This window comes from Taudactylus pleione, unplaced genomic scaffold, assembly GCF_031769625.1.
Source record: "Taudactylus pleione unplaced genomic scaffold, aTauple2 ptg000311l, whole genome shotgun sequence".
NCBI lineage: Eukaryota > Metazoa > Chordata > Amphibia > Anura > Myobatrachidae > Taudactylus > Taudactylus pleione.
In genome coordinates, this window is record NW_028284712.1 from 1,894,040 (window position 1) to 1,910,425 (window position 16,386).

The 16,386-nt window shown below is 47.6% G+C and overlaps 1 protein-coding gene across 1 annotated transcript in view; it reads left to right on the top strand.

Annotated features, from left to right (window-relative positions):
• The window catches only part of KIAA1328 (KIAA1328 ortholog), a 174,238-nt gene extending 158,096 nt beyond the window's left edge, over positions 1-16,142 (top strand). Inside the window, exon 11 of the mRNA XM_088442410.1 lies at positions 14,284-16,142. Coding sequence (XP_088298536.1) covers positions 14,284-14,506 — 223 coding nt within the window. The 3' untranslated portion in view covers positions 14,507-16,142. The remainder of the gene's footprint in view (positions 1-14,283) is intronic.
• The last annotated feature ends 244 nt before the right edge of the window (positions 16,143-16,386 follow it).

Sequence of the window (16,386 nt, forward strand, 5' to 3'; positions counted from 1 at the left end):
CACTTTAGTGACACCCTGAATATGAATAATGTATTGTGGACCTGGTGGTTACAACCTGTAATAAGCGCCAGGGACACGGGCAGAATCTTAACTACCCCGCAAATGTAATATTTATCGACTCATAAACTTTATTGCTTTCGAGGTTCAATAATACTGACCATAGGACATTAATATCACTTATCCTAGTTTTATTTAGGGCACTTCTGCAAAATAACCAGTCTATTTAATGCTTACTGAAAAATAATTTAAATTTACAGCGTCGGAAGTGCAGGACGGAAAGCATTTAATCGTCACGCGCGTGTGAAAGCGGCTTTCCACGTCCCGGTCACCTTACTGTTTTCCTAACATTTCTTCATTAAACTTGAGTAGCTTTTAATGCACTCCATCTATCCGGTGGTGGTAGCCTGTTCACATTGTTAATCTCAACGCTTTGCGGCGTCCGATGCGTCTTAATAATAAGGTTCTTTTGTTTGGGATATATACGTTTTATCTACGTGGCTTCATCGTTGCTACCGCACAATAAACAATTAGGGGTGATTGGAACTTTGAACCAGTTTTTGCAATGTTCAAAAATGTAAAGGAAATAAAAATACCTCCCAGATGTGTCGTCATACATCTAGCCCCAATACGCCATGTGGCGCAAGACGCCAGGTACAAGTGAGCCGCCATGTCCTGTGCAACTCTGCTAGTGCTGGCCGTCTTTCTCACCCATATACAGTATGTGTCTGATTCACAATGTGATGCACTAGGACGCACCAGCAGACTGTGCTAGTTAATTTTTGTATATCTCTGTGCGCCTGAGTCTGTATACGAAGCACAACGGAACTTGGCGTGGTAAAAAGCTGCGGCCGCTGCGTTGCAGCACATCATGTACAGATTAAACGGCACAGTCTCCTGGTGCGTCCTGGAGCATCGCATTGCGACGAAGATGCATTTTTGGGTGAAACAGACACCTGGGCTAGCAGAGTCGCGTGGGACCTGAAGCGCCAAGAGGGACTGTTTGTCACGACTGCAGCAGGAATGTATGAGGACACATCTGTATAAGAGTCGCACGTTAAAAATAAATTTCTGTTTGTAAAGCACCTTTGTCTTTCCATGAATTGCTACTTTATTGAAAAGAAAACTGTAAGGGAGAATCTCACCTGTCCTGCATCACAAATTGCACCCCCCAACATTCCTCCTGGCCACTCGCATAGCTGTGTGTGACCACCCACAGCTATAGCGAGCGGCCAGGTTGATGGTCGCCATGGTCTTGACCATCGGGCTTGCGACGAGACCCTTGTGGTAGGGTCTCGTTGCGGCAAGCCCCAGAGAGACTTCAGCTCTAACAGAGCAGGAATCTCTCCACTGACATCACTCGTGATGTGAGTGGGGCCGCCCCCAGACGGTAGGTGTTCTCATGGGAACGCCTCCGTTTGGGCAGCCACCCCCCCGGCCCGCCCACCAAAGGGGGCGAGCTGTCACTCAACATCGACAGCTCGCCCCCTTTGGTGCGAGACCCGGAGTGACGGATTGCCCGTCGCTAGCCGGGTCTCTCGCACATGCGCACGATGGAGCCGGCTCCGTCGCGTGCATGCGCTGTGGGCCACCATCGACACAGTTGCAAGCGTTCAACGCTTGCGACCAGGTCAGAATCAGGCCCATAGTTTCTGCCACCACTGTGCTGGTAAGCAGCATTCACACGGGACGATTTTCCTGAACGATAACTATATATCGTTTTTATGCAGTGAACGATCGACCAACGAATTGCGTTCCCGCATGAACGATAACGATATCTATGGTCGACCGCACATGTAGGCCATAATTTTGTCAAGATTTGCCTGTAAAAACATGACTTCACTGAATTATCAATCATAGATATCGATCAGTATGTACACCCAAAATCGTTTGCCCTGCACTACAGAAAGTTGGGGAGAAATCTATCGGCGATATCTACAGTTGTACAGACTGTACCGTGTGTAATCGTTCATTTAGGACTCTTGCCCCACGCTCTCCTCCTCCCAAGCACGCAAGCATTTATTTTTGTTGCAGTTTACCCTGGTTAATACCCGCAAAATAAAATAAAACCCAGTATGTTTCCACAAGTAAAGGTATATATCTCCTGGAATAACACCGTATGTAATTAATTTTGGTAAATAAAGCAACGTGTAGGCTGTGAGCCTGGCTCTTGTCTGTGTACTGCTCCTCAGAGCGCTACAGATGTTACTTACAGGAGTTTGTACCTATATATTAGCATCACTTATGTGTTAAACATTTCCGCAGTTAAAAGAAAGTACTTGGCTTGGAAGTGAGATAAATCTCCCATTGGCTCTGTGCCGTCCTCATTGCACCCTCCCAGCTGGTCCTAATGAGTACAGTATGAGTTGTTTCCAGGTGGGGGGCTCCAGCGGCTACGTCGTATGTTACTGTGTGATAAGGATTGATATTTAGAGGTCATGCCGCCCGGTGTGCTTTGGTACTACCGGCTTATGGAGCAGCGAGGACAGACGTCTTTAAAACTCATATTTTCTTAAAGAAAAGATTAAAAAAAAAAAAAACGTTTCATCTGGTTGCAACTGAGTTTCAAAGGCAAGGATACAGTGTTACAGATCTCACAAGGACAAGAAAAAGGATAAAAGCAGATTATAGGTTAAATAGGGTCTGGGGCTTGGAAAACGCAAAGAGAATGTCAGGACGAGAGAACGCATCTGTGCTGCTTAGCGGCAATATTCAGACTTCCCTGGTAAAGGGGTGAAGCGATAGTTGCATGAGCAAAAGTGTGGTGGTTTATGGAGAGCGAGGTGAATGATTTATAGCAAGTAACTGTATATAAGAAGACTTTAGTTGCTATAAATGGAACACTTGGTCATAAGCATTTAGGGTCTCATTCAGACCCGGTCGCAAGCGCTGGGTGCTCGCAACCGGGTCGATGTTAAGGCCCTGCGCTCGCGCAGCAGCCGAACTGCGCGTGCGCAAGCCCCGGAGCGAGAGAGAAACTCTCACGCTCCGGAGCTCACTACAAAAGGGGCGGCTGTCGATGGTGATCGACAGCTCGCCCCGTTTTGTAGGCGGGGCGAGGGAATGGCTACACAAATGGAGGAGTTCCCAAGCAAACGCCTGCCGTTTTGTGGGCGGCCGCGCTGACATCATCAGTGATGTCAGTGGGGAGCTTCCTGCTCGATCAGAGCAGGAAGCTCCCTGGGGCTTGCGGTTGACGAGACCCAACCTTGGGGTCTCGTCGCAAGCCCTGATGGTCGCGATGGTCTTGACCATCGCGACCATCACCCTGGTTGGTCGCTAAGCTGTGGGTGGTAACCCACAGCTTAGCTAGCGACCAGGAGGCCGCACTTAAACAAGCGGCCGCCCTCAATCAGAGAGAGTGATCGCTTCTTGCGACCGCCTCTGAATGAGGCCCTTAGTTTTCAATATTCTATTTATAGCAGTGACAGCCAGTCATGAGATAGCGGAGACAGAATTGCTACATTTTATAACATTCACACAATGACAGCTGAGCCACTCCACACCCTGTCCTTGCAGCATGAGAGCTCCATATCCAGCTGCTAAGTAAGACTCATTAGGTGCTCACTCCTAGATTCTCAAGTCTCCATTAATCACAGACCAGTTAAACTCTTCTTCAGAACCACAGTCGTCTGTGACACTCCACCACTGGTTTCCTCCAGTCTCCCCTCCACAGCCTGCTCTTTACCCGTCCTTTTGCGTCTGATGGCAGCTTCGGTTCCCCTCTAATTGAATGTTCCCCAGTTTCTTTCTTCTCCCCACTGTTGCAAACTAACAACCACCTGCATCCTCCTGCGATGGAATCGGTATGAATTACCGCCGGACCTAAGCCCAGCGGATGAAATACCGATGCTGGAAGACGCATGAAAAACCCAACTGAGGTGAGTGAGACCCCTAACCCTCCCCTCCCCCCCCCCCTAACCCTTTCTTTGGGGTGCCTAAGCCTAGCACACACACCCCCCCTCAGTGCATAAACCTAACCTATCCCCGGGGCTGCCTAATCCTAAATCACCACACCCTAAACCTAACCTAGGTTTAGGGGTGCCTAAACCTAACTGGTCCCATGCGTGACACTAACCCCCCTTCCCCTAGCTTACTAGCCTAACCTAAGTCCCCCCTCCTTTCGGTATGCCGGGCATCGGAATTTCGGCGCAGGGCTTATGATGGGCGTCGGTATGTAATCGCCTATCATTAGTCCCATGCCGGGATTTTGCTGTCGGGAAGCCGGTGGTCGGCATTTTGACTACATTCCTCCTGCAATAACCAGGATTTTCTTCTCCTGTATTTTCCAGCTTGTTCATCTTCTCTCTGGACTGACCTGCACGTTACGCCAAGTGCTCCTGCCATGCTTCTAGTATGTTGCATTCTGCCCCCTCGCTCTGTGCTCCTGGCATCTCTAGTACACGGTCAGAACAATTTAAACTGCAAACACACCGCAATGATCCTTTTTTCCGGCTCATCCATATGCACGCCTTGCTTTCCCCATTTGTTCAGTGCTTTCTCTCTCCGTTGCTCCTCAGTCATTGCACCAGTCCTTTCATTCCCATTTTACCCATCTACAATCCGACCCACCTTAACTCCTCGACAACAGAAGTCTAATGCAGGTATTTCTTCATTCAATTTGCAGCTTTGTTTTCTAGCTGTATGTATTATGAAGACATGATTTTACCCATTCAAATGCAAAATGTAGCTCTCAGAACGCCTAAGCAAAGGACACGTCACCTCTGCAGTCTGTGACGTTGTGAGGAAGTGAAAGTGAGCTTGTGGCATGGGTTTACATTCAGCTGTACCCAGTTACTGCGGAGTCACCTAAACTGATACACTGTCACTGCGCCTACAACCACCTTATACCAGCCCGGGAAAGTCGTCAACATGTTTTCAAAGTAATACTACTATTATAATCTAATGCTGCCCATCCACTAGGTGATTATACCTAGCGATGGAGCGATAACGACGGTCGTTGTTGCCCCATCGCTTGGTAATCGCCCGCAAATCGGGCAGTAAAAGGTTAAAAACGACCAGCGATGCACGCGCCCGCTGGTCGTTTTTAACATCAATCATCGCCCGAACATGACGGTCAACCTGACGACCGCCGTCAGGTTGCCATGTTCGGGGATGATTGATCTGCACACACTGAACTATCAGTGTATGCACTTCACCCCGCTGGAGACGACGACGTCGTAATCGTGCCGTCGGCCCCCGCATCGTTAAATGTATGGGCAGCACACCAGGTTCCATTGTCAAAGACCCGAAGGATGGTTATCTGCCTGTTATACAAATATTATTATTTAATGCCTGGGTTACATGGAGTTGGAAAACAAAATACCAATACAGTTTGCATAGAATGATTATGGCTTGAGGGGTAACTTGTCCCCATCTTACCTACAGCAATAGTACTCATAGTAATGGGTGTTTGATATATCAACATGTTCTGAAAGTCGACAGTCATGCCGACATGAACGTTGTGTCTACCTACAGAATTGTTGACATGGTCATACTGTCTACATGTTCATTATATCGACAGTCAAAATGTTGAAATTTTAACTATTTTAGCCTAAATCTAAGTTTAACACGAAAATGTTAAGTCGGCAGCTCGGTATGTCAGCAGTCACCTAAGCTAATTGACTGTCACTGCACCTACAAGCTTCTTATACCAGCTCGGTATGTCGGCATGCAAGCAGCCCTGCACGTCGACAGCTGACATGTCGACATTTTACAGTTCATGTCGACAATCTGACCGAATACCATGTCAATGAGTAGGACATCTCTGCCTATTAATCGACACAGTGTGCACTGTCCCTGTCTGTACGTCTCACTGGGGGCCCGGATGACATGCCCCGTCTGACCCTCCCTGCGTGTGAGCTATCTGACAGCTCTCCTGAGCCTCTCGCTATCTCTCCACTCTCCTCGCTGATCTATGTTCAATTTATTCAGTCTACAACTGCAAAGTGGCTCGGCTGCTGGACTGAGAATTTCCCGTTGGCCTCATAAATAAATAAATGTGCTGGGTAATGGCAAGCATGAAATGCAGCGGGTGTGTGGCCATGCTTGTCCAAACTTCCTTATCTGCTACTGAAACGGAATAATTACCTGACGTTCCCCGACTCTGGAAGACACACTAGGGCTGCTCGGGGCCATTAACCGCTTCCTCGCCGCCTGCTAACTGCTGAACGTTCTCTTCTGCTGCTGTAGTGCCGAGGCGCCCAACCTGTAGAGGCGCAGGTCACGGTAGGGTTCTGGCTTGGGGATCCACCAAGAACCCCCATGTTACTAAAACTTGTCCTAAGGGAACTGGGTTTTTTAACCTTTTCTCTTTGGCCACATATTAAAAGTATTCCTTAGGTATTGCGCTCGGACCCATAATGCGGTTCCATGTTGATCTCCGATGCCCTGCAGGATACAGTACGTATATATTCTGTTCAGGAGCTAATAGTGTCATTATTAATGGAATATGACATTGTCCCTTTCATGTGCGATTAGAAGCCCTCGGTCTGGAAATGTTTGTATGCGTGTTACACGTGTAATTGCTTCCACTGTCATACAACATCTGTGTACAAAGCGGAGTGCATCCAATTTGTCCTCCTGCAGCGCTGCTGTTTATCTGCCGCTAACGCTCCTCGCCGTAGCATTTTCTGTCCTTTGTTCGTCGCGTTTGAAGATATTTTTTTACAGCCTTCTAGTAATTTATGATTCAAGTCACAATTAGTAAGAGGTGACAGCTAGGCAGAGCAAGGAGCTTTAAATGAGCTAGTTATAGCATAGATCAGAATCGCTCCGCTAAAATAATTAACTCTTGTCTGTCTCCTCTCAGACTTGGGAGCGTTCATGCAGTCTAAGGAAGAATAGCTCTATGTTACCAGATGTATATTTTACTGTTTCTGTATGAAGTCATTAATGTATTCATTTATGACTATGTGATATCACATCCACAATTTGGACAGATGCATAGATTAATATTTCCCTGTTTATCTGTTCTCATCAATGTCTGATAATTACGAAGGGTTTCCCGCTAAGGGCGGTATTCAATTAGTTTTACATCCGCGGAAAAGTTTCGTCTGCCCGACTTTTCGCCGACATCGCGTGTTTTGGATGCGGAAACTTAATAGCGCGCGCCCCCCGCTATTCACCGTATTCAATTACAAACCAGGCGAAAATGGCAAGCGGCGAATTCAGAACAGGCGGAAAGTGCTGTCAGAATTGGGGAAATCAGCCTGAAACCCCCCCCTTCCCCCCACCCCCCCAAAAAAAGATGCAGTAACATTGGGGAACAATGTAGATGTCTCTGAATAGCCCTAATAAAGCTATTTGGGGTACTTAAGTTGTTTCAATAGTTTCTTATTAGCGACTTTGCACAAGTGGTGGAGAATGGCATTAGGAAGTATTTTTTGGTGAAAATAAGTAGTCCTGTCAAATTTGAGGTACTTGAAAATGGGTGCTAGCATGTTTTATGTCTCTAAAAAGAACTTTTAAAAAAAACATGAAAAACCACCCTCATACCTGATGCACCTGCAATCCCAAAAACACTTGGCCTCTCTTTCCAGCACCCCAAGAAGTCTTTCGCTAGTTTTTATGCTTGTCCCCCACTTTGTACGCTGTCCCAAGGGTTCTGAGCGGTTTCCCCACGTTTGCACCCCAAAATAAAAATGTTTCACTTCTCTCCTGCTATTCAGAGGCAAATCTTTTTCGCATTGCATGGACTTTCCGCGTAGGGGAAAACCAGCTGGAATTGAATTTGGAGATAAGTTATGACCACGCGAAAAGCCCCGATCCGCGATACTTTTTCACGGAAAACGGCTTTTCGCTTCTAATTGAATACGGCCCTAAATGTGTCTCAGTTTGCTTAAGGCGCGTTGTGGACCCACATTATGTACATCCGCTGCACTTTGCCGTACATAGAAATGCCAGAAGTTTAGATAAAAAAAACAAATTGCACCCAGGGTAGAGAACAATGAGCCTCTGCCTTTGTCTGGACTTAGGGCCTGATTCAGAGACGCAGGCAATGGCGATTTTTGCGCAGATCGAGCCATTGTTCCCCATTGCGTATAAGCCGCACGTGCTGTGATTGTCTTGCCATTCCGCACGCACATAGAACCCATTCGCAAAGTGAGGGACTGGTAGTCGGTTTGTGGGGGAGGAAAAGGGGGGTGGTCTGAAAAACGCAGGCTTGTATGCCCTTTTAAACGCCGTAACATGGGCGTGCAGAAATTAGCCATTGTGAACTCCTACGCAGCATCAAGAGATCTCTGCGTGTCAGGAGAGCCGCCGAGTCTGCGGCTGGTCAGACCTACTGCTAGGGCAAGATGGCTGCTCAATGTGCGCAAATGTTACCGATACTTATGCTGGTACATGACATCGTACGCATATTAGAAGGCAGCGGTGCTCGGGTAAGCTTTGGAACTACAGTATTGGCATATTTTCGCTGCAGCACTGCCCGCAAAATCACAGCTGCGATCGCATTAGCGTCCATCTCGGAATCGGGCCCTTATTTGGAACAAATGCTGAGAAGTTGCATACAGTGCTATAGAAGTGATACTGTGCAGTGACAATTACCATACATACTACCAGCTTTGTTTTTTTCTTCTATAGTATGATTGTAAACATTAAAAATAGCGCTATTCATTACAGGGGGCATGTGATAGGATAATGGGGCTCTATGCCGGTATTATGTCACCTCACACGCCGAATTCACGGTCTGTGGGAAACCGTGTAGTTAGGACCCTTATACAGTCTCCGGCGAGCGCTACCTGTACATGTCATTGTGACTAGGTGAGCCCTGCCTGTACATACAGCTCTGTAGCCATCTGTCACCCATAGGATGAATACACAACTGCCCGATCCCACACGGATCTGCTGCGTACACTGTTCAGCAGGTTAGTCGCGTCACAATGTCCCCTGGTGCCCCTAGAATAGCCGAGCCCATATCCTCAGCGCTTAACCTGAGCAAGTTAGATGCTGTTCTTCAATCATAGACAGACAGAAAAATGAATAATACTGATTCACTGATATCGTCACAAAAAAACATATTTTCCAAAAATGGTCCGAGAGCCCATTAATGAGTGCCACCATTGGTGCCCAACACTGTGCCAGATTAGCACTGGTAGGAAGTTGAGTACTTACCAGCCGATAGCCGTAATCAGCCTTTATTTTCCGACTGTATTTATCAATATGACCAACAGTGCAGTGATGTGATTTGGTGCGGTTGTCACCGGGGCGGTGGTATTATATAGGGCGGCTTGTTGCAGGGTGTCGGCAGCAGCAGTAGAAAAGAGAAAAATAGGTGACAATGTTAATTTATTTCGCCGCCAGTCTTAATAATCCCCCTATTATTAGCCATGTGGGCCAGGGGAGTGTGACCGTAGCTGGGGCAGCATTTGGTTATGTGTGTATAACGCCTGGCTGGTTAGGACGACTGTCTGTCTGTACAGCAGATACAGCACAGGATGTGCTGTCACAGTGCCTGAGGATGAAGGTATAAAGAAGATAGCTGCAGTGTGTTCTGACTTCGTGCCTGGGCCCCCCACGGTTACCCGCAAGGTCCGTGACAGTACTGTATTGTTACCTGGCTTCCGCTGTTGTTTAATATCATACTTCATTAGACTCGGGATGCATGGCAGCTGTGTGTCAGCTCGCTCGGTCACCAGTGCCGGCTTTGCTCTCCAGCTACGTTCAAAGAGCTGTCACATCTGTGTGGGTTTCGTTGGTAAATTATCTTGTTCCAGTGTCTAAATGGGATGTTCCTTTGTAGAGTAATTATTTAATAATGCATAGGATTTTTTTTAAACGTTACTACTTATGAAATAAAAAAAATTAAACTGAGAGCTGCTGTGCCTTCCCCCTGCCTCTCACCACTGCCTGCTTCCCCGTATGATGGGTATAGGGTCAATGAGAGCTGCTGTGCCTTCCCCCTGCCCCTCACCACTGCCTGCTGACTAGCTCAAGTCAGTTATCACTTACTTGTAAGGCTCTGCATACTTTTGATGCACATAATAACTGTTGGTACAGTACGCAAATAAAGCAGGTTTGACAGACATAGATGATGATTTGGTGATTCCCTGTATATTGATGGCAAGTGGAGGATAGTCAGGGGGAAGGGAAGGCAGCACAGCATTCGGTGAGACTATGCCCAGTGAAGGGTGAGCAAACAGTGTCACTGAAAGGTACTGGGGGACCATGGGCACTGGAAGCAAGGATGACACATGAGGAAGAAGGGCCCTGCCTGTGTGAGCTTACATGCTAAGAGGGATGAACAGTTGGAAGTTGAGCTGGGGAGAAGCTTAGGACAGGAGGGGAGAGAGCACAGGCGTCGGCCTGGCAGGCTCTAATGTAGAGATGGGTCTTTAGTGACCGATTGAAGCTGGTAAGATTGGGGCAATGTCTAACACTGCGAGGGAGTGAGTTCTAGAGGAGGGGGGCTGAGCAGGAGAAGATTCTGATACGGGTATGAGTGGAGGATGCCATCAGGGAAAGAGCGTAGGGGATGGGAGGGAGTGTGGACTGAAGTGAGATTATAGATGTACAGTATGAGGGTGCAGGGAGATTAAGGGGCTAATTCAGCTAGTGCAATGCTGCACGCCGATTCCCAATCATTGGGAATCTGTGCGTGCGCAGGTCCCGTTCTCTGTTCATTAGCCGGTGCTGGTGACACACTACCTAGGTGCCGCCAGCTGGTGATTTATTCATCTCTGCCTCATTTTCTGATGGTTACTCCCAGGCTGCTTGGTGAATCGCTCTCACTGTGCACCGAATACCCAGCATAGGGATCCATGGAAGAGTTAAGTGCCTGGGAGCATTTTCCTATACACATTTAATAATGTTTGTGGGTTGGATACAGAACATGAGCGCCTTTTGCTTTGCCTGTGATCCATGCCACCCAGCCGAGAATAGATTGTGTCACGGCAGCTCTGTGCAGCCTGACCCCTGACTCCCAGGCTCTCTGTACCTGCCAGACAGCCGGTTGTTTACCCAGGCTCCAGTACCGGCCTCTAATTGGCTGCTCACTCATAAAATGCAGCCACCTGTCACATTGCTTAACCTGTATGCGAGGTGAGATAGCTGTGTGCTTTGTTGAAATGCCAGGGAGCAGCGCTGTGCGCATTATAAAGGACGTATTAGCTATTTAACAGAGGAAATAACTCCCTAGACAGCCGCACAAGCATGCACTTCTCAGTCATTGTGTGCAGCCCGAGCTGGGGGGCTTACAAATTAGGGCGAATCATGCCCTTGTTTATGGCGTTTTATTATCGGAGACGGAGGGGGACAGGGAGCGGAGAAGACTGTGATATCTTGTTGGCAAAGCGGAGTTTCCAGCAGTTTGCCCCCCCCCCCCCACAGTTATACTAAAATCCTGATAGGAACACGCTCACTTTCTGCGGGAAGGGGAGAGGGGCGTTGGATTACTGTAATCAGATTTTGTTTGAATCTATCTGATGTCACAATGAATGTTCAGTTCTTGTGTGAATCTATAAATAAGAGAGAGATGCTTTTTTTACATTTCTTTATAAAGACAATTTTTATTGAAAGTACGGGAAGCAGGTACATAGATAACCTACACAGAGGTCCAAAAACAGTGACATGATATAGTAAAGATAGAAAATCAACATGTTGTCAGTTGCTCTGTTAAACTCCGTATCGGAGCATAAATGCGGCTCAGTAAGGCGTAGGGCAGTGTTGGCTAACCTTGACACTCCAGCTGTTATGGAACTACATAACCCAGCATGCACTGCTACAGTTTTGCTATTAGGGCATGCTAAAACTGTGGCAGGGCATGCTGGGATATATAGTTCCACAACAGCTGGAGTGTCAAGGTTAGCCAACACTGGTGTAGGGAACACGTGCTACTGTCGGTTGTATTCCAGGTGCGGGCGCACGAGACCTACGTGTGTCATGGGGTCCAGCCCCAATTCCCTGATCCAATCTGGCAGTATAGTCCCAGTTTCCTGACTGCAACGGAAGAGTCTCATCCCAGTTATGTGGGAGCAAGGGTCATCTGTCCTAACGCTGGAGGTAACGTGATGCCTCAGATTGTTCACTAGTGCCTCAACCCTCCCCGAGGCTCGGCCTTGTCCCCCGTAACCTCTTCTAAAATACAGTAGATTGTGAGAAGTGACCCTTAGTGTTTTCCCGGTGGCGCTTTTGTCTTTGTAAAATGATTGTATTAATTTGCTGGATGTAATATACGGCGTGACGCGGCTGTCCCTATTTATCGGGCTGCTGCCATTGGCTGCTCCCTCGTCTTCATTAAATAACCCCCTCTTAGAGCACAATTATTCTGCACCACGAGCCCCAACCCATAAATTCCTTCATATTGCTTCTGTCACGCTCCTAGGGTGTAGATGGGGAGGGACGTCTGTTCCCTATTCAGAATCGGCGTACGGTGATTATATAGAACAATATGGTTCTGTGTCCTGTTACCCACCTAAAATAGTTGGAACACTTTCATATCACAGGTTTTCAACCTAAAATAAATGTAGTATCTCTGTCTGTATCGCTCTCAGACCTAAATGTATCTCACATAAAATTCTTGTCACGGGATCGTCACCTTACGCCAGGGATCCCACTGAAGGACCGGCCTCTCTTGGCCACCTTTGCAGAAAAGGTCTGATAGCAGAGAACAATAGCTTGCACAGCAAATGTATATAGTATGTTCAACAACAAAGTACTTTCAAACTATTGGAACTTTTCAATTTAACAAAGATTTGTTTAACCAGCACCAGCTTACAGCGGAACATTGGGTGATTTGCAGGCGTTAGTAGCTTTATGCAGAATATATGTTACTATATTAAATATATGCACCTTCCTACCAACATGCTAAAAATCAGGACCTCCTTACATCTCTCCTTTGTCTCTCCATCGTATCCCGTGTCAGGATGTAGTTAATAGACCGGCGGACTAAATGCCGCCGGTCTATATCACAAAGACAGAAGATGGGCATCGAAATACTAACACCTATCTTCATCCCGAAGCCGAATGACACCGGACTGATCGAGATGAGTCCTGCCATCCCTAGCACTTAGCCACGGGAAGGGGGGGTTAGGTTTAGGCAACCCCGGGGGGTCTTCGGTTCTGGCACCCCTCGGGGAGGGTTAGGAGCCGCTGGGGTGGAGATTAAAGATAGGCACCCCCCAGGAGGGTTAGGTTTAGGGTGGGAGGGGCGGTTTGGTTTAGACACCCCCGGGGGGATCTTAGGGTTAGGCATCACCCCGGGAGTCTAGGGTTAGACACCCCTAAGGGAGGGGGAGAGGGGAGGGTTAGGTGACTTACCTGCCGCTGTCGGGATTTTGAACTGCCGGCATTTCAATCCCATTCCCAGTACCTTCTACAAGTGCTGACTCTTCCTCCCGTCACTTACCTGCTGCTCCCCAGATATCTGCTCTTATTTCCTGCTGTGTCCCAGATCATCTACTGCATCTTACACAGAGCTGTCTCCCCCTTCATCCCTACGGCAGTCTCCCACCTTATACCCATCTCCTTCCCTGCCCCCTACGGAACACTCTCACAGGATGTCAGACATCTTCTCTACAGCCAGGATCAGTCACACATGGCCCAGCACAGACCTCTACCTCCTGTCTCTGTATATATATTGTGACCTACAATTAGAGTGTAAGCTCTCTGGAGCAGGGGCCTCCTCTCATTGTCTGAGCCTGCGGTATACTTATTGTATTATGTTACATTCCCCTGTATTATCGCTTTATAAAGTTCTGTGTAAATAATACACTATAGAAATGGGATCTCTGTCACAGCCATAAGAAGCGTGGCTTATACCAGGATACAGGGCTGTGCCAGAGGCCGCATCAGATCATCTGTGTTTAAAGACTTTAGAGATTACCGAGTTTTCTGCTAAAATCATTCAATGAACAAAGACGCTGATTGGGGTCCAGCTTGTCTCTCAGAGACCTCTGATGTCTAATGGTCAGAAATGGGTTTCTCTGTTATTCTAAACTTTTGGTGCTGTTAGACAGACCGGTGGAGTCAAAGCCCATCCAGAAATGTCCATTCATGGGAATGGAAAGTTCTGCAGGAGTGGCAGTAGCCAAAGATCTCATGGAGGGCAGGGACAGAATACTACCTACCTATGGCCAAACACCAGGCTATAGGTCGGTGATATTCAGCAACAGTGATTAACTTCGATCATAACATTTGGTTGGCGTAATCCTTTAAACAGAATAATCTCCGAGCTGAGATGTCCATACAATGTTGTCTTACTTGGTGATGCAGGATAATAGGGGCCTTTCTGCGCATAAACTCTGACACTGACACTTATGAAACCTTCTCATCTCTACTCTGCAGGTACGAGACGTCCCTCATCGACATGCTAGAAGCAATAAGCCCCAACCCTTCACAGAGACGGCAGCCGAAGTACAGAGAGCCATACGACTTCAGTATTCTCAGCCCTCCACCCCGAGGTTACTCGAAGCCTTCCCGGCAGCCTGTCCCCCCAGCCAGGCGTCAACCGCCCGCCGTGGATCCAGAAGAGAGGTGCATTCTAGAAGATATATTCTTCATCTGCTGACGAGCATCTGTGCTTTTTAAGAGAACGGTTTACAGTGAGGGCTGCTGGGTAGACAATGGACTATTCTTTACGCAAGGACCGCCTCACATTGTTCTAGCTGGGCCGTTTGTGTTTCGGACTGCGTTGGCGCCCACTCGGATAAAGTGAAAATGAAGTGTATTTAATACCTTGAAGTGAGTTTGCATCAGCATTTAATTGGACAATAAGGGTATATCGGCGTTCCACAGCCAAACTGTGAATCCGAATCCCAGGGACTCCCAAAACTTAATTACAAGCAGACATGGAGTGATTTTGGATTTTGCTTTTTACGTCCTTTATAGAACAGCTTTGTGTGCGCAAGCATTAGTGCTGGCAGCAATTAACAGTAGTAAATCTGACATAAGCTGAACGTCAATATGAGCCACAGAAGATGATTAGAGACGGTAGATCATGTACATTGACAGGAGATCAATACCCTCAGCAAATCACACTCCAGACATGCTACCTTCTATCAGACATATGACGTTCATATGAATGGACCACTAAACCTGAAATATTAAGTATGATATTTACACGGAATAATTGTGAAGTAAAATGCTGTTGGTTCAGGACACAAAATGGCCGCCTCAGTTTCGTCACTGGCTCTGAATTGGCTTGTGGGTACAAATCTGGGGCCTTCTATTCCCAGGGGATGCAATTGTTATACAATTCAAGTTTAGTGGCACCATACCCATAGGAGCTGTAATACCAGGAAAAATGAGGTGAGATCTGCAGATCTGCTCTGCTGGGGGTTTCTGGCTGCTCCCCCGCCCCCCCATTTTAAACTTGTCCTGTCACGTACGCCCAGCCATCTTCCAAACTAGACTGGAGGAGATTGCAGCCTAACCATTTACTAGGTGCTCTGTGCCTCACGCCTCACTAGCTCCTAACGAAATGGCTGATTACTGGCTCAGCCCTCAAAATGGCTGCCTCTATTGTGTGTAGGTGACAGGTCCATTTTAATATGCTTTTAATATTTCTAAAATGTCTCTTTCCACAGAACGCTGTCTCCAGAAAGCTGTTATTTCCATGATATTACTGTGCTTGTCTTGTGTGTGTAATTATACATCTGCTGAATTTATTTCCACATCGCGCTGCTCTGTCCACTAAACAATAACCGCTTCTCTGCCCAAGCTGTAATTAAATCTGGATTACGCAGGGGGTTCAAACATGTCGCACACAATTACAGTGCTTCAATGTAAATTACCATCCAGCGGGGAGGACTGGGGACGCATTTTCCCGCAATAGATGTGTAGAAAACAAACTCACATCCCCCCCCCCCACCCCAAGTTTTCATGCTCATTTCAAATCTATGACAAAACTGTATATTTAATGTTATGTTTGTATCCACTTTATCAATCGTCAAGTACTGTAAACTAAATGCAAGTTACTTTATACAGGAAGCCTGTCCTGATCGTCACAGATATACATGCAAACGTTTCAGGAAGCTACTGTACCTGAAATCAAGATTTCTGTAACACGCCGCTGAGGTATACCGCGTAGGGCGTTGCAGGAGGCCCCATACTGGTCTATGGAGGGCTCTAACTGGGTTACGTTGCACATATATAACATCACACTACAATATTGGACATTTTACATATATGTTTAGTTGTACACAGGGGCGCCGAGAGGGGGGGGGGAGCGGGTACAGATTACCCGCGCCCGGGCTTCCTGAGGGGCCCGGTAGGGGGTCCGGTGCCGCTCCCCCCTCCCTTCTCTCTCTCTCTCAGCAGCCCAGCAGTCTCCTTTGCCTGTGGGGGGAAGCGATTACACTGATCGCGCCCCCCCCCTAGCTTTGCGCCGGGCTGAGGGGCTTACAGCGCCCCCCGGCGCGGCGCTGCACAACTGTTTTTTTTTTTTGC